At 43.6% G+C, this 25,662-nt stretch overlaps 1 protein-coding gene across 1 annotated transcript in view; it reads right to left on the bottom strand.

The window, feature by feature from the left end:
* Window positions 1-954: 954 nt before the first annotated feature.
* Window positions 955-25,662, bottom strand: part of ST3GAL1 (ST3 beta-galactoside alpha-2,3-sialyltransferase 1) — a 25,576-nt gene continuing 868 nt past the window's right edge. Inside the window, exons 2-6 of the mRNA XM_009892118.1 lie at window positions 15,122-15,318; window positions 11,730-11,909; window positions 5,780-5,825; window positions 3,110-3,229; window positions 955-1,797 (exon numbers count right to left, since the gene is read on the bottom strand). Coding sequence (XP_009890420.1) covers window positions 1,624-1,797; window positions 3,110-3,229; window positions 5,780-5,825; window positions 11,730-11,909; window positions 15,122-15,318 — 717 coding nt within the window. The 3' untranslated portion in view covers window positions 955-1,623. The remainder of the gene's footprint in view (window positions 1,798-3,109; window positions 3,230-5,779; window positions 5,826-11,729; window positions 11,910-15,121; window positions 15,319-25,662) is intronic.

Genomic DNA, 25,662 nt, shown 5'->3' with positions numbered 1-25,662 from the left:
ATCGTAATCCATTAAAATTAAATATGGCATTTTTTTTCCAAGCCTGATCTAAAGTCCCTTGAAGTCTGTGGCAAAAACTCCATTGGCTTCACCAGAGATGAGAATGGAGCAATAATCCATAAATCCTGTTTTCATGATATCAGGAAGAAAAAGCCGCTGTTCTCCATTCTTCACTACCTGAACTTTGTTCTTGGATTCATACTTTATCTGTCCTTGAGGATTAAACACGTTGATTCCAGCAAAGTTTTGTGGATATAAAATCTCCATTGTCACTTCCCTCTTCTCACGGCCTAGAGGTACTGATATTAATGCACTCATTCCTTCAGAGATGCACATAATTTTGAAGTCTGGCTTACACTGTAGGATCAGCTTGCGTAAATTGTGTCCTTGTAGATGCTGCTACAGGACAATTTTCCTAGTGTATTACTAGCTGGTATCCTAACCCATGATATTTCTTCCATTTCAAATAGAGACCTTGTAAAGAGATACCACTTTCTAAATTTGTAAAAAAATAAGAGGAAAAGTTTCCTTGGAACTTTCGGATATTTTCCCATAAAAAAGGTAAAAGCTACCTTTAAAAATGAGTCTTATTTGCATTTGCTTAAATACAATATAGGAGCTGTTATTGTTTTTGACTACAAAAGTATACCACATGGAGGCTAAACTTTGGTTAATTTTTCCCCCTTTTATAAAAAAGTTTAATTTAGGGTTTGTCATCTTTAAAAAAAAATTACATCTGTTGCACAATTATAAAAGGCACATATAAACGACTGAAAGAAAAAAGTCCACTTTCCAACCTTAAAATGATTAAATAAAAATGAGCATTCCAGAGTCTTTTCCACCAAAGAAAAAGAAATAAAAAATATATATAACCAAACAAGACAAACAAACAACTGGCTAAAAAGGCCATTTTTTTTTTTTTGCTGGAGTTTTCAGTATTGTTTTCTCTCTCATTATGGCTGTATAGGAACTGATATTAAATAATATATGATCAGAGATTATTTGATTTGTATTTTCTAGACACTATCAATGCAGAATGAGGCAACAGCTGAAATATTTACTACTCCAGGCAACCTCATCTCTTTTTTGCTTAATACAGCATGAAACCAGAACTAATAGAGGAAACAGAACACGCAGTTCAAAAAGAAGATCAACAGCAGAAATGAATTAATTTCTTTGAGGTAATCCTTACTACGATGTTCACAGCTGCCCTAGTGGGTCTCAAGTCCCAGAAGTCATTTTCACTCTTCTTCCAGGATCTCCTGCCTTGCTCAAGGAAAGAACAGACACACAAACAGCAGTTCTTGTGCCCAGGTTTCCCCTAATTGTAACAGGCAGATCTTTCATCAGTAATTCAGAAATCAAGCCGTAGAGGCTAAGCAGAGATTCATTTATTCCCACAACCGATTGGTAGTTCCCAGCTATCTGTAGATAGGAAATCACGTGCAGCGTGGAAGCCGGTCCTCGGCCGAGCTCCCTGCAGTGAGCATTGCAGCAGTGAGATGCTCCGAATTCACCGCAGATTCACACATTCAAACCTGGCTGGCGCCCAGATCATCTTCACCGAGCTTCATTCTGCTGCATGTTGGAAATTGCAGCCCCCACTTCTCCCTGTGGCCAGGGTCATCTGCCCTTGAAAAAATTTATTTTTTCAATGGAGGCAAGAGTCAAAGTTATATTGAACTCAAAATCTCCGTCATGGACACCTGTCTTCCGGAAAGCCCCAGCTGAAGCGTTGTTTTCCCAGTAGTGATGCCAGTGTCCCTTGCTGTCTGCTCCAAAACCATACACATTCACCTAGGAAGTAAGAAAGAACTAGTGTTACGGCCTGGAAAGCCCTGAAATGTTGAAGAAACTCTCTTGATTCTCAGTTTATCTATAGGCAGGAGCACATGAGGACCTCAGTGGTGTGTCAAGATACTCTACTGCATGAGATGATGCAATCACAGAATAACAGCCCAAGGCCTGCTCAAGGGACATTACATCCTAAGCTATGCTGAGACCACCACCATACCGGAACCCAGACAGAAAAGGAAATTATTATTCATTAATTCTTGTTTAGCAGTATGAAAAACACATTCCTTTCCCCTAAGTGTGATGTTTGACCTCAGAGGGTCTGTGGCTTGGGATGGGAATCTCTTTTTTAGCTGATTAAGGCCACAAAGAGTAGAAAAATTTTGGTTTTGGTCCTAGTCTTCCAAATGATGACCCATGTCAATACCCTATTACATGCTTATTTATATGACATTTGCAGTCACTTCAGAGGCCAATGGACATTATGTTCTTTGTGTGTATACCCTATGGCTTTTCCTCTCCCAACGGCTCATTTATCGATAGCTATGCTTGTCTCCCCTGGTGGTTAAAGTCCAAACATAATGATTGACTTATTTCAACTGAGAGTGGCTATATGGCTGTGTTTGAATGGGTCATAGCCCACAAACCAAATGCCTTAACCAACCCATGCATGGACCCACCCAAATATGAGTTGGTTTTAAGTTATTTTTGGTAATGTCAGAGCCTTGCTCATTGCCTGCTTACCAGAAAACAGACTCCACCCGACCACCCATCCTATCTGCCTTGACCATGGTGCAGTTTCTGACAGCATCATTAGGAGTATTCCCATCATCTCTTCAAGCAACACAGGCCTAGGTGACAAAAGCTCTCTTTCATCAGCAGATCTGTGTCCAGGACAGGGATTTTACCAACATGGTGATTTTTCTCCCCCATGCTGACAATCCCATGCTTGCAGGATTTTGTAGAGCTGACCTGGCCTTGCACTAGCTAGCTAAGTCTCCAGTCACCTAGGAGCACCTCACATCACTCAAGTCAGGGAATTTCCTCAAGTAACTGCTGGAGCAGAGGCATATGCCATAACCTACTGTATAAACCCACAAGTTTGGGTTTGAAAATATACCATCTGCATTCCCCAAAGTGGTTTATGTAAGAGCTGGTCATCCAAGTTCTTCAGGTGGAATTGTGTTTAAGATTTAGATATCCAAATGGAGAGGGAGAAATAAAGGCTGAGTGAGTGGCCAAGACATGTTCCTGGCACTACAGTGTGAAACATCCTGATTTTTTATCCATATATCCAAATACAGTCAGACTTTACCTCATCGCATACGTGGAGTGCAAATATCAAAGACAGAAGGCCTGTGGAGGGGTATCTCCCATGATGCTGGAGCCAGTTTTCGTAGACGTATTTCATAAAAGCTGGATTATAAACCAGGATCTAGGCAAAATTGGACAGAAAGACTCATTAGTAAAATACCCTGGGAAAAAAGCAACAGTAGCATGTCATCCCTAAAGGACACTGGGGTAGAGGAGTGGGGAAGAAAGGAATAATAGTTATTCCCTGAGGGCAGGTGAAAGGGAAAAATAAAGTCCTGTTGTTAAGTACATTCAAGAATATTTCCCATTTGCAATTACACATGAATATTCCTTCCTTTGTGTGGATAGCCCACCTGCTTATGCTAATGTAAATCCTGTGTTATTTCTACTGAAACCAATGGGTATGAAATGGCACAAGTGAGCAGAAAATGAGGCATTCGACTTTCCCTGTAGTGTCCTGGTGTAACACAGGTGAGCTCTGGGGAGTTGGAGGCCTGAGCAAGGCAAGCATAAGATGCCATCCCAGATTTCATAGACTCATAGAATTATTTAGGCTTGAAAAAAACCTTAAGATCATTGAGTCCAACTGTAATTTGGGTGGGAACATAGCAGCAACTCCACCTTCTTCACGATATGCCAATCATGTCTTGGTATCCCTATAGGTACAGATCTAAGGAAACCAGGGGTCAGGTGTAAACTATCAGGAAGTCTATCAGGTTGTATCAGCTGCATTTCTCCTGTTTCCCAAACACCCTATTTTTCTACACTTTTTTTTTTTTTTTTTTAAAAAAAAAGACATAAATTGCACTTGTTTATCTCCTGGGGAAATTGTGAGGCCATCTAATGGAGATGGAGCACTTAAGATCAGACCTGAATGTACAGTAAATCCAAGGACTGGTGGGAGCTGTTGGTTTCAACCCCCTTCCCTGAATCGGGCAAAGGGATGCTTTTCCGACTATGCTGCATTTGTAATTAGTGACAGCGTTTCAGTGCTATCTAGTTAGCTGCAGGGCTTTTCCTTTTACAAAGTCAGAGGTTAATTGCTGATATTGTATCTGTGTGTAATTCTCACAGGGTGTTTTGCGTTGCCTGGTGTGGGAAGAAACACAAGCTTCTCATGTCCCTGCTTAAGAAGCTGAGGCATATCACCAGGCATACCCTGGGCTATTGCTACTCAACTGTGACGTGAGTTTAACAACCTGCCGTAGTGCATCTCACAAGGGTTTTACAGAGGTTAATGTGCTCCTCACAACAGGTAGGGATGAGCTAAGTGATTATTTAAAAGCCCCAGAGGTCCATGGTTTGAAACACAGGGATATAAACTGATACAGGTTAAAGGTCTCATCTGAAGCCTTTGGCAAAACTTGGCCTCCTGAATGAAGGACGTGCTTTAATCTCTAATTTTAATGCTCTGGGGCTAACATCATACTTTACCAGCCCTTGAGACATTAGGAGCCTGAGGTCCTCTGAAAATCAGCCTCTCCAAGGCCTTTTATTTTACTGGAGAGGTAAATGAGAAAAAAAACCAAAAAACCGTTTATTTTACTGGAAGGTCTGTAGAAAAGAAAATGTCTTTTACCTCTCCCTACGTAGCCTGACTTGGTTATGTCCTCAAGCCGTGCATTTACAACAACAAAAAGTCTTTTCAGGGTGGCTAAAGGTGCAACATGAGAATCACCATCCTTCGTCATGGGAAATCCTGCCTCCAGCAGTAAGACCTGTCTATTAAACCACAGCATACTTGGGCAATGAGTCAGTTTGCATGGGATGGACTCTCTTCTGACTCCTGTAGGGTGGGCACCAGGTTTGTCCATCTTTCTTTGACCTTCTCAGAGAAGTGACGTCCCCTGACCGATAGCCTTCTACACATCCAAACTATGACATAAAATGGGTCAGAAGTGTTTTGTGAGCCTTGAGGGAAGTGGCACGACACAGATTGTGTCCACATTAATTTGTTTTGTCCCTGTGCAAAACAGGGAATATTCCCTGGTCTGTGCTATCCTCCAAACCTTGCTTGAACATTGTCTGGGAGAATATTAATACACTTGGGACAAAATCAGCATGAACTTGGCCTGACCCCAGTCTCCAGGCTTGTTTAATTGGGTAGAGGCAGTTATTACAGCTGTGGGCTAAGAGCCTTCCCCAAAAGCCATTGATACCATCATGAATTCTCCACTGAATTGAAAATACACAGCTTTATCTGTTCGGAGTTCAATTAGCTCCTTATTACAAGGAACTGAGTGAGAATCATCCCTAGTGTTCAAAGAGTCATATAATTTTAAAGAAAGGCTCTCCACAACTCAAAATGTTTCATCCAAATGACTGCAACAGGTGGGAACAGAGCAACTGCTGTGGAGGGTGAGCACCGCCGGCCAACGGTGTGACTTAGATCTCCCTAAGCAGTACCAGAGGAAACAATGCAACCTTCAGAACAACAGTAATGCAATGGCATAGTCACAAGAGCAGTTTCTTTCCAACCTCAGTTATTTAGTGGTTGACCCATGGTCTGGATGGCACACAGGAGCTAAACCTTTAGCTTAGCTGAGCCTTGTAAAGTGTGTTGCAGTTTTTATGAATGTGAAGGGGTTCCTTGGATTCTTGCAGTCTCCCAAAGAGGCAAAAGACCTACAAGTGGATTAGCAGAACAAATTCACAAGCCAACATTGCTCACCTTTTCTTTTTTGACTTTGATTTTCCGTGGAACTGGAACATATGTGCTGTCAAAAGAAAAAGAAAAAAAAAACAACAAAAACAACAACACTAAAATTAATAAAAGCTCAACATATTAATATTTTCATGTATTTCCAAAGAAAGAAAGAATATTCTTCATGTACAGTAATAAATTCAAATTATTTTAAAACAATAAAGTTGTTGGAAAATGAGGCTGTAATTAAGTAATACAGAACGAAAAAAACTGAGCTGTCACTGAAGCAAGTTTATAGGAAGCTGTTACCTTTTTATTTTCAAGTTAATTATTAACAGTATGACACCAAAGATTTAGTTGATAATATATTGTAGAGTCAATATTACATGGCGCCCATGACTTCTAATTCTTGGATTATGACTGTTGCAGTCTTTGCACTTCGATGACAGGAAGGGCTTTCCATTTAATTTCATGGCAGAAAAACCTTTTCCCACCAGGGGGAGACTTTTCCCCTTCTAATACCCATAGCTACTGCAGAGTAGGTGGTAGTAGAGTTCATAGTTTCTGTGGTTATGTGCAACTCTGGCATTCCCAGTACACAGCTGCTCACCAGCAAGCTATTCCCCTCCTGCCGACGGGAATGCTGAAGGCTTCCTGCACTTCCCAGCATAAAACTACCAAGTCATACCTTATGACTGGGTTGAAATCACGAGTCATGTCTTGAAAACAAAAAAATCTTTTCTTCCCCATATCTCATGTACAGCACATGCTGACATGGCACAGCTCATCACGAGTGCTGTAAAAAAAAAACTCCCTGAGTTTGTTTCAACTGAGAAAATTCTGAACTGGCCTTGTAACTAGACTATATCCCAAAATATACCCTGCATACTTTTTAGATGGGTTGTGATAAAGCACCAAAACCCTTCCATTAGTTCAATCTAAAAGTTTTGGCTTGGTTTTTGGTAACAACAAGGTTCCTACGATTAACGTTCTATTTCTCTTTGAACTGTGGATCATCAACACTGAAGCATTAGTCTAAATCTTCTCAAACCAGTGGTCACTTGGCAATGTCTTCAACTCCTTAGATACTTCTGGGCATCCCTGACCGTAGATCCCTGCCCCAGGCTGGATGCAGTGGAAGAGGTGCTGGGTGGGTTCCAGCCCCCTGAAATGTGACATGAGATGCTAACAGGGAAAGGGACACCCATGCAGACTTCTTAATCTGCCCTCAGTAAATCTGCTCTTGTATCTGCTTCCCACATGTGACTGCGGTTAGCAAAGTTGGTAAAAGTAGTCCCATGTCCTTTTTGTGGTTACGAAGACTTAAAGGGCTTCTTTTCTGATAAAATCTTCTCATTATTATATAAATAAACAGCCAGTCTTTTCTGAAAATGTGATGTGGAGGAAACAAGAGGGCCATATTTCATGAGCGTCTAGGCAGGTACAGTAGAAGACCGAAGTGAACAGTATGCAATATTCAAGACAGTATTTGCAGACAGCTCTAATCTAACCAGGAGACTACTGTAGCTCGTGTCAGATGACATGTTAGTCATTTTAATCATGGGATATTTCATTTTTTCAGAAGCAATACCCAAGTCCTGCTGTCACTTGGCTACAGAATTTCATACAACCACATGGAAAGTATTGGCAAGCTGATTAAGACCAAATGGAAACCTATGCCATTATGATCATGTAAAAACTAGGCTGCATAGCAGCCAGGGAGTTAGCGACCCAGTAAATACCATACAGGAGCAGGACAAAGAGAATCACAGAATCTCCTAGATTGGAAAAGAACTGGAAGATCATCTAGGCCAATCATTAACCTAACACTGACAGACCCACCACTAAACAATGTCCCTGAGCAATATATCTACATGACCCTTAAATACCTCCAGGGATGGGGACTTCACCACTGTCCTGGGTAATGCATTCCAATGCCTGATGACCCTTTCAGTAATGAAATCCTTCCTAATATCCAATCTAAACTTCCCTTGGCGCAACTTGAAGCCATTTCCTCTTGTTGTATTACCTGTTACTTGACAGAACACGTCCACTCCCACCTCTCTGCAACCTCCTTTCAGATGGTTGTAGAGAGGGATAAGGTCTCCCCTCAGCCTCCTTTTCTCCAGGCTAAACGACCCCAGTTCCCTCAGCTGCTCCTTATAAGACTTGTGCTTCAGACCCCTCACCAGTTTTGTTGCCCTTCTTTGGACACACTCCAACACCCCAATGTCCTTCTTGTCGTGAGGGGCCCAAAACTGAACACAGTACTCAAGATGCGGCTTCACCAGTGCTGAGCACAGCGGTGATACAGGCCAGGATGCCATTGGCCTTGTTGGCCACCTGGGCACACTGCTGGCTCATGTTCAGCCGGCTATCAATCAACACCCCCAGGTCCCTCTCTGCTGAGCAGCTTTCCAACCACTCCTCCCCAAGCCTGTAGCATTGGTGAGGGTTGTTGTGGCCAAAGTGTAAGGCCCGACATTTAGCCTTATTGAAACTCATACAGTTTGCCTTGGCCCATCAATCTAGTCTGTCTAAATCCTTCTGCATGGCCTCCCTACCCTCAGGCAGATCAACACTTCCACCCAGCTTGGTGTCATCTGCAAATTTATTGAGGGTGCACTCGACCCCCTCATCCAGATCATTGATAAAGATATTAAACAGGACTGGCCCCAGTACTGAGCCCCGGGGGACACCACTCGTGACCGGCCACCAACTGGAATTAACTCCATTCACCACCACTCTCTGGGCCTGGCCTTCCAGACAGTTTTTTACCCAGCAAAGTGGATGCCCATCCAAGCCATAAGCAGCCAGAGTGAAGCCTGTGATAAAGGTGGCTACAGGTGGAATTCTGGAAAACGTCTTCTATGAGCCATTTGGCAGGGCTCTAGTGAAATCTACCAGCACCACTGGCCACCTGTACAGGACATTTACTGTACCGTTGACCCAGGTGGAAGATGTGGAATATTTTAAGGAATACAAAAATTGCTCTCTGCCAAACCAAGTGGAAAAGATGATCAGAGAGTTAGAGCACCTCTCCTATGAAGACAGGCTGAGAGAAGAGAAGGCTGTGGGGAGGCCTTCCAGTGTCTGAAGGGCGCCTACAAGAAAGCTGGAGAGGGACTTTTTACAAGGGCATGTAGTAATAGGACGAGGAATAATGGCTGTAAACTGGAAGAGGGTAGATTTGAATAGATATTAGGACGAAATTTTTCACTCTGAGGGTGGTGAGACATTGGAACAGGTTGCCCAGACAAGTTGTGGATGCCCCATCCCTGGAGGTTTTCAAAGCCAGGTTGGATGGGGCTTTGAGCAACCTGGTATAGTGGGAGATGTCCCTGGCCATGGCAGGGGGGTTGGAACTAGACGATCTTTAAGGTTCCTTGCAACCTAAACCACTCTATTATTCTATGATTCTATGATAAATGGAGCTTTTTTTCACTATGGAGATTCCTAGATGACTTGCAGAAGGCAAGTTAAGGCAACTAGGCTAAATATATGACTGATGAAGGCCTGAAGGTTTTCCATCCCATTTCTTGGTCTTTTCTGGGACAATGCTCTGTCTTAGAGAGCCACTTTGAAATGGGACATCCATCAGTCAAATGAGACATATCTGAGAGAATCATTCAGCTATCAATTCAATCTAATACCAAGGCCCTCTGCAGTTTGTTTTTTCTTTTGAACCATAATACAGGATGCTTATCTTTTTTAGCTGTGAGTCCACTAAGGTGAGTATTTCTTCTCTTCTAAAATACTGAATTTCAGATGAGTTTTATATATATTTGATGCCTTCTCCCCTTTACAAATGTACAGTTAACATTTTCCTTATAGACTGTATCTGATATTGTGTATTTAATGCATGCTCATAGGTTTATTCTGCCAGCCTAAAATTATGTTAAATATATTGTTATGATTTGTGTGCTTATGATTTTCTGGTTTTATTGCTCCAGAATGTGCCAGCTTATTAATTATGCAATTTCCCTGCCTTGAGTACGGCAAAAATCTGAAAATACTGGTATTTCTTCCATGGGTTTAAATGCTTACACACTAATTTATATGAGATGCTTACCAAGCCCCTGTATACAATCTAATTATAAATATATAATATCCTGTAATTTATTAAGCAAAGATGTTTTTCCTTTTATGTGCTGTGGCTGCTTTGTTGTCAACTAGTTATATCTTCCTGACAGGTTAAGGGCTCACTCAACTTTACCATTGCAACTTACTTGCTGCCACTTCTGAAGGCAAATAGTCAACAAAAAATAATGAATAGCTTTGCAGTCTGGGCACAGAGCAGTGATAGTGATGGAAACATGGATGGGTGACAATGGCAGCAACTGGCCCTCTTCCTGGCACAGGCACAGATATGACAAAGATGCAGCAAGGGGCTTCATTCAAAGGCTATGGAAGGTAGCTGGGAGCTTTCCATTGTTTCTGACACAATTTGCATCCAGGCTTAAGGGCAGAGGTTTTCAATCTCTTTTATCAATACAGTTTCTAAAAGAAAAAAACCTAAGCCTTGCAAAAAAGGTGCTATTTTTAAGCCAATTTTCCAAGATGGCTGACTTTTCCCAGATACGAGTGTCTCCTGAAGATGGATTTTTTCAAGACGACTTATGACTATATATACTAATTGCTGGTGACAAAAAAAGGTAAAAAGAGACTAAACCCCATTTGTTACAAGTCAAGAGAATCTTAATAAGAAGTGAAAATAATCTAAAATGCATTTGCAAAGAGAGAAAAGAAAAGGAAAATAAATAAAACTCCATTTGTTGTCCCATCAAAAAGTTTTCCTCAAAAAAGCGAAGCAGGTTTTATCCCCAGTCAACAGGGACATACGTTTCCAAGTTTTTAATCATCTGATACTCTGAAATTGGGAAAAGAGTTTAAATGTCTTGAAATATTTCTCTCTGGAATAAAGTAATCTGATCTGCTGTTGCTGTCTATGTGTAGCAGGGTGCCACCGAGCAATCCCATCAGGCTGTGGCTTTACATCCAGCAGATAACCTTACACACAGTACAAATGTCACATATTTCATTCTCTGGATAAGGAAAAGCCATCTTATAGGAAGGGAGAGAATTTGCTAGCAGACATCCAGAAGAAACATGTGTTTTGTTCACATTTCTAATTCTAGTGCTGCCATAAATGTATTAAGCAGGACAACATTTACTTCTGAAAGGACAAAATAGAAATGGAGAATAAATAACAGCGTGGCACTTTACTGCCAGGTGAAACATGTTAATATAAAGCTAAGACACACAGGTGACACAACAGTGTCTCCTCTGTATGGCTTTCAATCACCTTCCACCAGGAAAGGTGGACCTGTGCAGGGGAGAATGTTGTGGATGGGGGACTCAGTGTCTCAGTCTGCTTCTGCTCTCGCTCCCTTCTATGAGCAGACTGCAGATCCTTCTCTGCCTCTTTGTCCTCTTCTGCAAGTGGGATAATATATGTTGGAGGACCACGTGGCCACCCAAGTACCTCAGGTGAGACAATCCAGGTTTCTAGAACCACTGCTGAATGAATAACCCGCCAAACACTTGATTCTGCAGACGGTTTTCTGATGGGTATGTCTGAACACGGGCGTGCTGGCAGCACCTGCTGTACCCCCCAAGGGACTGGAGAGGAGGAAGGATGAGCAGAAGCCTAAAATAAGGCACTGAACCCCAGGAAGCCACTGCTCAAACTGGCTACCTCCAGCAGTGAAAACCTCCCCCTTTCATTCCTCTGAGACCACTGTGTGGGGTTGTGAAAAGATGGATCTGGATTTTTGTCTCAAAGACTGCAGCATAGCATTAAGCTTTTCCTAGAAAGCAAGTGTTCAGGACTGAACCCTGACCTGAAGTGGTCTGTAAAGCTCCCCTAGGCCTTGTCAGAAGCGGGGACTTGCCCAGAGTGGACTTTTCTGTCCTACAGCAACATGTGGGGGCTTCCACCCCTTCAGCCTGCCCACTCAGGGCTGCCCTTACTCACAAGTTGATGGTGCCTGTGGTGAGAGCGGTGACAACCCAGCGCAGGTCCAAGGTTTTGAAGGGGATCAGGATCATGCTCACATTTTCTGCCAGCTCTTTGTAGCTCTCAGGGTAAACGAAGTGGTGAGTGGTCTTGCTCCCAACATCTGATTCGTAGCCAGTGGTGGGGGCACGGTTCATTCTGCAGCCCAAAAGTAAGAAGTGAGAAAGTGAAAAAGGGGAAGAAGAATTATGTAGGTACAAATGTATGACTCTTCCCCAAATCATTTCCTTGAGGTGGCAGGAAAATGCTCCCTTGTCTAAGGAGACTGCTGTATGGAGGCTCTTCACACATCCTTAACAGGGTGTAGTGATCCTCAACCAGGCTGAAATGACCATCACCCATAGTGGATAAATTAAAAGTAAATGAAAGCTCAGCTTTAGTGTAGGATTCCTTGGACTGAATGGGAGTTTCTGCCAAGCAAGTATATCGCTGAGCACATCTCTGGGTTCCCTTTATAGTCAGTGGAGAGCTGGTCAAAAGAGCAGTGAGTCCATGAGGACACATGTTCCATTCTAAAGCTGAAGCCTCCAGTAGGTAAGAAAAATATTGCCTTGAAGTCCATCAGCTTGACTTCTTACAGTTTCATTCCCCCATCTGTAAATGTGTATTTGGATGTCTAAGGTCAAAGTTACAAACCATGTTATGTGTGATAAGAAGCAGCAAATATTCCTTATGGTCCTCCCATGAAAAGGCACCAAAGCCACAGTGACAAATCCAGGACCAACTGCTGAGACTTCATTTACTCAAACCTTACTTCATAGTATGTCACAGAATCACAGAATGGTTAGGGTTGGAAGGGACCTCTGGAGATCATCTAGTCCAGCTGATGTCCTCCAGCTTCAATACATCTACTTAGGGTGACTCCGCACACACGTGATGTGCTTTAGGTAACCCTGGGGTGAATGCATGGACATCTGCCCAGGGCCCACCAGGGCTCCAGACAAAATGTGTTGGCCAAACAGGGCTACCTTTTGCTGAGTGTATGAGGGAGCAGGGAACAGAGGGGGTTCTGAACTCAGGACTGCAGAAACACTTCTATGCATGTGTTCCCTCTGGAAAGCAAATCTGTAGACACATCAGCAATTCCCTCCCTGAAGCAATAGCTCACGGCTAGTCAAGATTTGCATTTTTCTGTCGTTCGGCATAATGCAGATGAGAGATCCCCAAAGTGGCTCTGACTGACCTTGCATGAATGCATGTTGCCGTGCAATACCACGGAGAAAACCTCAAGCTGGCTCTGAGCAGAATAGGGCTTCTCTGCAGCCCAGTGGAGTCTCCTGCAGAGATATTAGCTCAGCTCCTGGCAGAAGTGCAAGGAGGACAAGGAAGGATGTAGCTGATGAGATGATGAGGAGCATTGTACATTGCCAGACAACATGTTGCCCCGGTCACTGATAACGGGGGAGGTAAAATCTGTTTATCAAGATTATGCCAGGCTGTGTTATTGCAATGCTCCCCCAGGTGAATTAGTTAAGTTTAACTCCCTCCAAGGGAGTTATGAGCGTAGGCAGGTTATCCTGCCAGCCTGTGAGGACTTGTTATTGAGTTAGCCTCTTCCCTGCCAGTGCCCCACATTGTACTGTGTAAAAATACTCAGTCAAGCATGAGACTTACTATGTTTTATCTTGAGATTAGTCAGTCTGAGGTATAAAATATGGGGTTTTCCTTCTGTCAATACAAAGCCAAGGGTGTCATCTTAGTTATCTTACTCATACTCTGCCCTCGGGTCTATGTACCTTCCCTGCCATCCATGGTGGGGCTGCATGCGTGGCATGGCAGAAGGCAGAGTTCGGACCCAGTCTGAACAGGAAGGACCAAGCAGCAATTTCTTTACGTCATGAAAGTAGATAGTTAAACAAATAAAAGTTGGCTGGAACACAGTGTTTGTAAGCAAAGGTGTCCCCTCAGGCTCCCTGGCTCTTCCCCATGCTTGGCTGTATTGCCAGAGCACATGCAAGTGAGTATCAGGTCACCAGAGATTTTGTTTGTTGGAGACTCTTCCACAGAGGAGTCACCTTCTCCGCACAAGTTTCCACAGTGAATCCTAAAAACTAGTGCCACCGCTTCAGATCTGGTTTGAGATCCCTAAAACAGAAAATGAAGCCTGGAAGGTTCAATTTCAAATTACTGAGAGTTTCTCTCTTGCCACCAACACTTGGCTATGGGAAGGTTTAGGCCTCGGAGTAGAAACCTGCATCCGAGTGTGTTACTCTTTAGTTACTACTCAAAAAAAAATAGCCTTTGAGCCTAGCAAATCCTTTTCTTCACAAATCTGGAAACGTAGGCCAGGGAAGATAAGAAACTCCACACAAGAACAGGGCTGTCTCCATAGCGAGGGACACAGAATTAAGTGTAAATGCACTTCAGCGGCCTCCCATTTGCAACCTGCAGAATTAATGTTGAGGGCTCTTCACTGCGCTTCTTGGCTCTGAAGACCAGGTTGGCTGCATCTGCCTTTGGGGAGTTACTTTTGGCAGAGGGCAAGGCATGCAACTGAAGAAAGCAACAACTGAAATGATTTATCGTGAACATTGTCATCTAAAGACTCTACAGGGTGTCCAAGCCACATTGGAAGCCAAGTGGCCTAAGGTGGCTTAACAGTTCAAATAGTGCTGATCTGCTGCTGATTCACTCTTGACTTCAGTCCACAGCTTCCTGCTAAAGGTTATGTTGTTTGTGAGAGTATAATCCCACATGTGGTATGTTCAATAGCAATTCCTCCTTTCCAGGCCCTCTGACCTGCCTTGTGTTGCTCCCCAAATTGTGCTGGGCTGGCAGCTGTGGTATGAAAGCTGGACAACACGTTGGCAATTTACTTAGTCAGCCCAGATATCTTGGCTGCCCTCTGGGTGATTAGCTCTGCTTACCTAGGTCCTGCTTGTGACAAAATTGCCAACCTTCATTGCCTTGAAAAGAAGAGACGATGCGATCCTTTACAAAGTAGCTGCAGCCAACCGGTTGTCTCCTGTCCATTGCAAAATGACTTTGGCTTAAGAATGAACCGGTGCAAGTCAAATCTGATACAGTCAATTAAGCGCGTAAAAGATCTCTTGTGAGTACTAACTGCAGAAATAACTTTTACTCAAAACTGCAGTTTTTTTCAGCTATATTTTTTAACACATAACTATGGATAGTGCAGAACAAGCTTCAGTATCAACACCTGTTCATGGCTTTTTTTCGGAGCTAAAACATGAGGTCATATCTCCAACATGGATAGTTTACATCCCTGGAACTTAGATTTGACCTAAGTACCAGATTTCACTAGATAACCCCTGAAATCTTGTTTGCTTACTTGTCCCCAAAAATATCGAACAACAGAAACATCTGGAGCTGAGGTAGTGCCTACTCACCTGAGCACAAAGTCATGGGCATCAATATCTTGGCCATATTGAGACTGCCGGAGGTTCCCAGAGTTGCCCACGACGGCGCACCGTTTGCACGTGTAAGTGCCTCGCTCCTGCAGTGGATCCCCATCCCCAGGAATGATCCCAAACAAATCCTTGAGAGTAGCATTAATATTCTTCGGAGTTTTCTCTCCTTGCAATTTCTGTTAGGGAGAAAAATCACTTGAGGTTACCAATATAGCTAGCTTCTCCGTGAGTGAGACGTAGCTTCAAATGTCTTCTCAAAGACCATTCTTGCATCTACCTGCAGACACTGTCTCCTTCCCATTAACTGTTTTAACTTGGTTCCCCTTTTCCCTTCCTTTTCCTTGTATTCCCTCACCTCCTCAGTCCCTATCTAGCCATGGTGGAACAGATCATTCGTTCTCCCCAAGGCTGACCTTAGCAGAATAAATGTTCCTCCAGTGTCTCTAAGTCTAATCCCATCTTGGGCCAGATGCCTTCTGTTAGGACATCATAAGATTTCTTTTAACCCTTCTAGGAAGGACAGATGAGTCTCAGGGAACCTGATGGAGCACAAAAGTGGCTGACATCCCTTCCACAAATTTTGGTGTATGCCAGAAGTGGGAGTGGGAGATGTTACTGCTGCTGTTGTGGACTGAGGAGGAACCAGCTGCTAGTGCAACAGGAAATTACGGTAGAGTTAACCCTGAGGGTTGGAGATGTAAAATCATCTAAAAAAATTCTCCAGGATGAAGAAAACCACCCGGACCTTGGTCATTGTGTCTGTTGCCATGGAGGGAAACTCTTTTGTAGCAGCTCTGTGGTGCATGGTGGAAACAATGACTGGATCGGGAAGGTATAGGCAAGGTGCAGGGCAGATGCTGGCCAGACACTCCCTTTCTGTTGCTCTGCTCCCTGAGGGCGACTAAAGAGGTTGGGAGTGCTGGCAGGCTCACAGAAAGCATGGCCCACCCTCGTGGTGCTCCTTGCTCGCAAGTTCACAAAGGGAGAACTGCTCCTAACACAAAATCTGTCAAAAGACTCAGCCCTTGCTCTGCCAGCCCAGGGCGAGGAGACAGTGAGGGAGGGAAGAGGAACACCTTTTCCCACGACTCCCAGGAATGGCCTGGGGCAATTGGCTTTAGTTTCCCATGTGTCTCCCTTGACTGCACCAGGAACTGTTAACTTCTGCTACCTCTTTCTCTGCCTCACATACGCAAACACAAACAGAAGTATTACTGTAATTTTTGTTTAAATTTCACGCTGTCTCTTTGCAGACCTATGTAAAGCAGCCTTATTTGCACTGAAATGAACAACAGGTCTGAGGAGCTCAGAGCTACACAATGACATTGGGGCCGAGAAAGCTTGAAACAAAGAAGACAAAGAAATGTTACATACATAGACTTAATCTCCTTTCTAATCCTTGCTAGCCTATATGCTCATATATAGACTGCACAGGTAATTAGGATGCCCAGGCAAGCACTGTCTTTGTTACCATGCATGTCGCTATTAAGTGGATAGCTCAATTATTTAAGTGAAAAAGGTTATCTTCTTCTAAATTTGTGTGTGATGCTGAAAACAGATGTTCACATATCTAAGCTCTTGTGTATTCTTGATTAATCCGATCTAACCTGGTTTTACCCTGAATATGTGAAAAACACTTAATGTTAGAATGCCTGCAGCCTTCAAAATAAATGGAGGCTTCATAGTGTCTTAGAGTGTAGTATCAGGTGTATAATGTAGAAAAATCCAACCTTTGTTTTAAAAAGGAACTTATTTTGAGTTATTTGACACATATGTCTAAACACTCATATATACTGTTTCTCTGTAAAGGTGAGCTGACTTTAATGTCTTTAAGAAATGAAAGGGAAAACCACCAAACATGCACCAAAACATTTTTTAAAACAGTTATTCTGGGGGAAAAAAAAAAAAAAAAAAAAGCCTAACCTTCAAACCCTAGTCTTGAACTGATTTTGCCTAAGAAAATTCAGATGCAGAAGGTAATTTTCAGAATATTCTAAGTACTTGAGCCCACTTTTCAGCCAGAATGATAGCACCAGTAAAGGAAAGAACCTGGAGAATTGACTTTTGTTTGATGCATTAAACCGCTAAAAAACATTATTATGGATAGGAACCTCCATTGACACAGAACAGGGATCTGCCTTTTCTTCCTGTTATGCTACTATCAGTCTAGAGTAACTCTACTGGAGCCGAGTTAAAATACGGGCACTGATACCAGCTGAGAGCAGGACACCATCATCCTACGATCCCTATGTTGCACAGCTTCCACAGCAGAGGTTATTACTTACGTTAGAGAATCCCTCAATGATGTTAAATAGGATGATGACCTTATTGCACTGTGTGCTGAACATCCATACAATAAGACTTCCGTCCTTAACTCATTAAAAGTGCTCTGTTTTAATTTCCTCAGTGATTATCTGATTGGACTGCGCTTTTCAGGCCTAATCTTCAATCAGCACTGGTTGGTCTTTGACATTTCAGCAAAACAGAGCAAAGCAGGCAATGAAGCTGCTTAACTCCAAGACAGATACAGCTTTTAAAAATTCAGACTTAATGTGCAGCCAGTTTCTTGTTGCACAATGTTTACTTGACTTCTTGAAAAGGACCATTTTAATAGCATTACAATTACAAGCCAATTATAGTTCACTTTCCCACACCAAACTTTTGCCCTTTTTTTTGAGTAATGTTGTCTTTTCTTTTTTTTTTTTTACCAAGCTCCCACCAGTCTGGCCTTTCCCATAAATCAACAAAAGCACTGGGTGAGTCTGTCCACACCGTGCAAGGCAGAGCCATGTCCGTACCGTGTGGCTCTGCTGGGCAGCATCCTCCCTCCAAGTGCCGTAGATATGCGCCAGGGATATGTGCATGAATACAGCTGCTAGAAGTGGACTCAAATACACTGAAATACCTGGCCTCTGTGTCCGGAGTGAAGTGGCTGCTTTTCTCGGAAGTCTGTGCAAGCAACAGCTGTGTCTAATGATGCAGCTTAACCTTTTGCCCAAGTCCAAAAAGCATCTTAACTCACCTTGTGTCCACACAGAAAATATCACTAGGGCTCTTAACACTCCAGCTCCCCTCCATAAAATATTTGTCTGGCACTTGAGAGTCAACTCTTCACCCTAGGTTGTTAAAAACTATAATTGGAAGCCCAGATTGAGAAGTTTCCTAATCATCTCTGCAGGGAAGACAAACTACCCTGTCCTACCAGCCTTAGAAATTCCCCACTTCACATACAGAAGTTTACTAGCTGGTTTTGCTTCTTCTTATTTAAAAAAAGCAAGGAGGGGGGACAACACATAAGAAAAAAAGAATCTCAGAGTTTATGCACTTCCTTTCTTTACCCATGAATGGCCTTCTGTGGAAGAGCCCGCTGCTCCTTCTTGCACCGTGGTGTGCACAACTCCATTAAGGATGACAAGGGACTTTTTGCTTCTATGAACTTCTCAGAAGGCTTCCCTGGGTCTCTAGAACCACCACATCACCAGTGATCACCAAGAAGCAATATCCAAAACTCAGCTAAGGGGATGCAAGGGGAGGATGTGAATTCAGCCCAAGCTGCACAGAGCTAATAGACTGGAGTCATGAGGACACAGCTACAGTCAGGAGAGCCTCAGAGGAAAGCTCTCCTGATGCCTGTGCATCCCACATCCACGGAGAAGTTTGACAGCATATTAAATACACCTTCAAAATCCCAAGTTATTATCAGGTAGAAAATATCCTACCTGACCTGCAGTCACTGGTGTGATGTGGATGCGGATGGATCATGGATCAAGACACAGCCCTAGTGGTGGACAGGCGGGTGTAGGTGTGGGTCTGGCAGTAGCCAGTGCTGCTGGGGCAGCCCTGCAAGCACACAGCCAGGCAACCTGGGGAAACTGGTGTAGCAATACTGTTTTTATGGCTTCTGTAATTGTTTTTAACTGTTTTTAAAAGATAAAGAGGGAATAAAGCCCCATGAGAATCTCTTTTGCACAGCTACTAATTGCCTCACTGCAGCAGCTCGGAGGCATTAATACCCGTGCAGCGCTTCACAGCTATAAGACATTGTATGAAGATTAATCCTAGCAACAGCCTGGTGGGGCAAATCCAGGTAATCTCCATTTTGCAGACTGAAGGAGAGGTTAAAAGGAAACCATCAATTTTAAAAAATGCCTCCTTGGTCTGGAAAATATGGCATTATTATTGTTCTATTTAATGTCCTGCAATTACCATGCTTCAAAGAGATTGAGGGGAAGAATATAGGGGCTTTCATGAGTTCGTGCTTTGTTTCATGATTTGTGTCTGTCCAAAAAAAATATGCCTTCTCAAATATGAATGTAATGTGCATATATTATGTAAATAACACATAATGATATGTGTATGCCAAATTATGATTTCTGACTTCAATGGCTGGTACAGGTCTCCTCCATGCTACTCTAAGGAGCAAAGACATTACCTCCACCGGCTCTGCCTGCCCTCGTTCCTTGCTGCAGGATGCTTGCAGCTTAGCAGAATGCATCACAGTGCTTAGAGGGACCCATGAGCTTGGGCCACCTTCAGATCCATCCATCCTTGCTGTAGGAGACCCTGGAGCTGCAGCCCAGCTGGTTGTACGTGGGGGCTGAGAGCGCGGATAAGAGGTAGCCCAGGGTCAGATTCTCCCAGTATGTCCAAGGCTGGTCTACATGTCACTCTTGCACCCAAGCAGTCCAGCAGCAGGTGGGACTGAGCACATAGCAGGCACTGGGACTAGAGCCTGGAAACTGGGCTGGGTTTGGTACCACCTTCTGCAGCAAACATGCTCCCTTCAGAGCCGTGAGCCCTTTGTATTGCTTTCAAAGTATCACAGTGTCCCAGTTTTAAGGAATACTCCTGGTGATCAAAGTATTTGGGCAAATTTCTACAAAGAGTATTCAAAAAGCATGACTCAGGTGCCAAGTAGCTCTGCCGCTGTCTTAGAAATAAGTGCAGCTTCCACGACTTCCCCAGCGCATGTATTGGGGTTGCCCTTTTGTTTGCTGTCTGGTTAGCAAATCTTTAAGCCATATATTACATTTTTTCCTGCAAACATAAGGGCTAAAAGCTAACATTTTCTTTTAGATACGCTAATCACATGGCCCCAAGAGCTGAGCTTGCTTCAAAAAAAAAAAAAAAGAAAGCAAAAACCCAAAATATCATAACACTTGAGATAAAAATTGTTATAATGTGGTAGTTTATGAATAATGTGTTAAAGATAAGATTGCCAGGGAACTCTGAGCCTGATTTTACTTATCACAGCTCTAATCCATCAACCTCAACGGGATTTTTTTTGATTTAGAACAGCAGGTTCTGACCTTGTATTTTTTATACTTTCTGACCACCAAAAACAATGCCTAAAAACCCTGAGGATAAAACAAGAAAACTATAAATAAATGCCATGCTATGTTACAGCATATAATTCTTGCCCTGTTTCCTTATATACAGGTTACTAAATGTAGTGGAAACGTCCACAGCATTTGTGTCATGGAACAACAATGAAAAAATTGCAGGTGAACCAACTCAAGGAGGTGGGAAAAAGAATATAAACAGAAAGAAATGCATCAGGTAACATAAAGTGCCAGTTCCAAAACACTGAGACTCTCACAGTCCCTGAGCATGAGGGAAGGCAGAAGGCAGAAGGATGGAAAAGACAGAGACACACAGATAGAGGAGAAGAGAAAGAGGGAAAAGAAGAGAGAGAGAAGGAGGGAGGAAAGAAGGAAGGAAGGAAGGAAGGAAGGAAGTTAGTTACAGTCCAGAATATTACTAATGCCCAGATCATCTCCAAGAGAGGAGGACTCCAATTCAACCTTAAGTCACAATAAGCACAAAGCAGCCACAGCGGTGTACCCAGGAGGAGAATTTTGGCCATTATTTGTTACCTGATCAGAGTAACCAGGGAGAGTTTATCAGCTGGGTAGATTTAAGTAAATGAAAGGCAAGTAACAGCCCTGACAACAGCCCCCTTGTTTCCGTGAACACAGAAACAGCCAGGTACATTTTCAGATGCCTTCGCCAGAAGCAACCCCTTCCCCATGCAGCAGAATGAGCTGCTGCAGGGATGGTAGCACTGCCCTTCTTTTCCCTGCTCCTTCCCACTGCATGAGTGGTACCGCTAACTCGGGTATGGACAATGCAATTTTATTCACAGCAGCCAGGAATATTTCCTTCCAAAAAGCCACATCCCACCACGCTAGAAGACCTTAAATAATATATTCTGCAAATAAACCATGAAGCAGCCTGGCAGCCATGTGAAGTGAAACCAAGCAAGTGAAAACACCCCACCCTTTGGCCCCAAATGTCACTTCATCACAAATACTGGTCATAAGGCCAGACCTCATTTTCCTAGAAGTGGAGGTCTAATGCTATGGGACTATTTGGATGAATAATTTTCATTCACATGTCATAGAATCATAGAATAGTTTGGGTTGGAAGCGACTTTTAAAGGCCGTCTAGTCCAGTCCCCCTGCAATGAACAGGGACATCTTCAACTCGATCAGGTTGCTCAGAGCCCCGTCCAACCTGATCTTGAACGTCTCCAGGGATGGGGCATCTACCATCTCTCTGGGCAATATGGGCCAGTGTTTCACCACCCTCAATGTAAAAAGTTTCTTCCTTATATCTAGTCTAAATCTACCGTCTTTTAGTTTAAAACCATTACCCCTTGTCCTATCACAACAGGCCCTGTTAAATGTCTGTTCCCATCTTTCCTGTAGGCCCCCTTTAAGTACTAGAAGGCCTCAATATGGTCTCCCAGGAGCCTTCTCTTCCCCAGAATGAATAACCCCAAATCTCTCAGTGTGTCCTTATAGGAGAGGTGTTCCATCTCTCTGATCATTTTTGTGTCCGTCCTCTGGACCTGCTTCAACAGGTCCATGTCTTTCCTGTGCTGAGGGCTCCAGAGCTGGACACAGTACTCCAGGTGGAGTCTCACCAGAGCAGAGTAGATAGAAGGGCAGAATCACCTCCCTCGGCCTGCTGGCCACGCTGCTTTTGATGCAGCCCAGACTGTGGTTGGCTTTCTGGGCTGAGAATGCATTTTACTGGCTCATTTCTAGCTTTTCATCCACCGGTACCCCCAAGTCCTTCTCAGCAGGGCTGCTCTCAATCCCTTCATCCCCCAGCCTGTACTGATACCGGGGGTTGCCCTGACCCAGGTACAGGACCCCACATTTGGTCTTGTGAAAGCTCATGAGGTGCACACAGCCCCACTTCTCAAGCTTGTCCATGTCCCTCTGGATGGCATCCCGTCCCTCAGGCATGTCAACCACAGCACTCAGCAACAGGGTTATGCAGCAACAGGGTTAATGGGAAGGGGAGGGCAGACTCAGCTTGGTAGACAGACAGCTCTCTGGCAAGGGCTCTGCCTGTGTTTCGTCCAAGCATATCACATGGGTCTCCCCGTGATAGGAAAGTCACAGCCTTATAATAAATAGCTCCAGTGTAGTCACCGTCGTCTCAGTTACAGCATAACGAAACCACCATGCTGTCTAAAGTCAGTTCCTGAGAGTGAACACACAGTCATTTCTCCCCCGAAATGAAGTTTAAGCAATCTCAGGACTTCTCATGCCTCATCTTTTAAGTACAAATATAGTAAAAAGTCACAAATTATTGAATTGGCAAAGCAATTGAGAGTAAAACATGGCCACGAGCAATGCTTTCTTTAAGACTGGCAGAAACCTCAGAATCACTTTGAAGACGAGCTGGAAAATGAACTGTGAAAAGGGAGCACAGTCAGGATGCACCTGGGAATTACTTACTGCAGAAATGACGCTGTCTCGGAAAGGCTTACCCAAAGCAACATGTGTTAGGAAATAGGTTGCAATGAGTACTTGAGGCCACATCATGCCTGGGTTTACCCAGAAGTAGATGGGTCGGGGCACCTTCACCATCTACTATAGATTAGGGTAAGTATTTTCAGTAAGCTACTCATGTCCAACAAACGAGGGAGTTTTGGGAGACACCAAAGTATTTCACATGTTCTGGTTGAAGATAAGTTCTGGCTGAAAAAAAAAAATATGGTGGAAAAAGTGTAGAAATCTTAGAAGATTTATTTTTACCATCTAAGAAAAAAATGCTTTGATTTTGTGTTCTGAAGTGGTGTATTCCCTTTGAACTTGACCTGAATTCAAAAAATGAATGAAAACTCTAAAAGTAGGGTTAGACAGCCCTGAAAATTAATGGACAGCTTTTATTTTGGCTGGGGGGGGGAAGGAGGGGGAAGGAGGAAAAAAAACCCAGACTTTTGGCTGTCCTGAAAGTCACTAGTTTTTAATTTAGCTGAAAAAGAAACAACCCTCCCCCACAAAAAAATCTGTTTCAGGTTGAGCTGAAGTGAGATATTTGTGCTTTTTTTTTTTTTTTTCCAGTTTCACTACAAGAAAGAGAATCAGAAATTTAGACTTCTGTACTGAAAGTCACAAGATTTTTTTAAATTTTTTTTTTATTTTAAGAGAATGCATTGAAACTTCATGTTTAAATCAAAGTGGGGTCTGAGAGCAGAATGCAGTGTGGCTTTGCTTGGGGGTGATGCGCAAGCCCTCAGGTAGGAGCCCCCTTAGAGGCATCCTGCCCACCCAGCCCTGTCTTGCAGGACTCTTCGTCAGCCTGGCTGCTGCAGGAGCACAGCCCCCACACCAATGCCAGGATTTAGGATTGATCTTCCCACCTGTTCCTCAGCACCTCCTCAAGGTGCTGAGTCCTCCTCTTTTTTTTTTTATTGAGAGGAAATAGGGTCGGGAGGCACCTCACAACCAGCCTCAACACTCATTGTGTCCATGAGCAACCTCATCCTTTCATCCACTGGGCTTGATTTGGGGTATTCCCCCCTCTGGAAACTGCCAGTTCAGATCAGCTCCCTGGAGGAACTTCACCCCAGGGCAAGGGGAACCAGGACCTGAGCTTGCCATCTTCCCTTCTCATGATTCCAGGAAAGCCCAGCTAGGAAATGTGGGGACCAGAAAAGTGTCTGGGGGCTGCAAGAAAAAACAAAAGCAATGGGAAATCTGAGACAAGGGAGATGTCAAAGGATGTGATGCCCGGAATACGTGGGACTCATGGCAAAAAGAAGGGTTACACCATAAAATGAGGATATCATTTACGCAATAGTTAAACACATCGTTCAGTGGCATTTCTTTTTCACCAGAAAATGTGACAGTCGATGGAGTGAGAAGTGATAAATCAGATAGAACCTCATTGCCACAGCACTTGACACATCCTCCGAAACCTAAATGCCCCCACTGCAAAAGTGGGTGCCTGCCTGAGGGGCCTCTCCAGATGTGGAACTTGGATAATGAGGTGAAGTCTCAGTGCTTAAAGAATACTTAAGACTGGCCTCGCTATCTCTTGTTCAACCCAGGGGAGTGGAGACTCGCCTGGCTGTAACGGGATGCAGATAAGGAGGGAGCCCTGTGTGGGCAGGACAGTTCTGCTTTTCGTCAGCAAAGGCAAGATAAGAGACACCGGGTAGTTATTTGTTTCTTCCAAAGTCTATCATGCCCGATGACTGACCTCTGCCTCATTATCTGCAAAATGCATATTAAAGTTGACATCCCTGCATATGCTTATGAAGATTATAGAGATCATGCTGAACATATATGACTATAGCACTCATCTCTCCACCCAAATCACACTACACATCACCTGTGTGTGGGGGAGCCTCGTAAGTTTTGGGATAAAAGAAGGAGGAAACAACTGTTAAATTGGGAGAGAAGAATCTCAATACCTGATGGACCAGTCAATGGCTGCGTTCTCTTCTTCCTCCCCAGGCAAGGACAACTTTATTAATATTAACCCTAATTAGTAGCGCTATTATAGTCAGTGAATTTATCAATGGCAATCTCAAATCTGTTCTGTCGCTCTCAATAAAATAAATAATTTTGATTTTTGTGAATCTGACTCAGTGAAAGTCCTTTGCTGGGACTCTGATAGATAAACCAGTGAAAGTCCTGGGACTCTGACAGACAAACATTGAAACTACATTCCTTTTAACACGACACAAGGGCACCAGGGAAGGGCTGAAATCCCTAAATTCAACACCAAGGGTTCTGTTAGCCGCAGGCACCAAGGTGCAGGCACTGTGTATTCAAAGGAAGCCACAGGAAGACTATTTTTCCTGAGGAGGGGGAAAGATACTCATAATGAAACTGGGATTTGACTGGGGTCCCTGCAGCCAGAACCTCCTCTTTAGCAGCTCAGCAGCACAGGCCACGAGCAAATCATTTAATCAATGTCTTGTTCAAGATAACATAAAAGGGGCTTTAATTAGGCAAAATGTCAGGATACGCCTTCTTCCCTTCTGTGTTTTTCAAACAGGGTACCCGCTGGCTTTCATGATGCTTAGATAGGGCTCTTCGGACCACCCTGCTCAAGGATACACAGGGGCTGCTCCTTCCCAGTGACCCGCGGCCACCCCTGTGCTTTACAGACCAGTTTTACATCACTGGCCACGACAGGGGCTGTTTTCATACACATGGGACTAATCATTTTCCTTTTAATCCTTCTAATTATTCAATGTCTAACAGTAG

Source organism: Charadrius vociferus, unplaced genomic scaffold (genome assembly GCF_000708025.1).
Source record: "Charadrius vociferus isolate BGI_N301 unplaced genomic scaffold, ASM70802v2 scaffold2101, whole genome shotgun sequence".
NCBI lineage: Eukaryota > Metazoa > Chordata > Aves > Charadriiformes > Charadriidae > Charadrius > Charadrius vociferus.
This window is presented reverse-complemented; position numbering and strand designations above follow the sequence as displayed.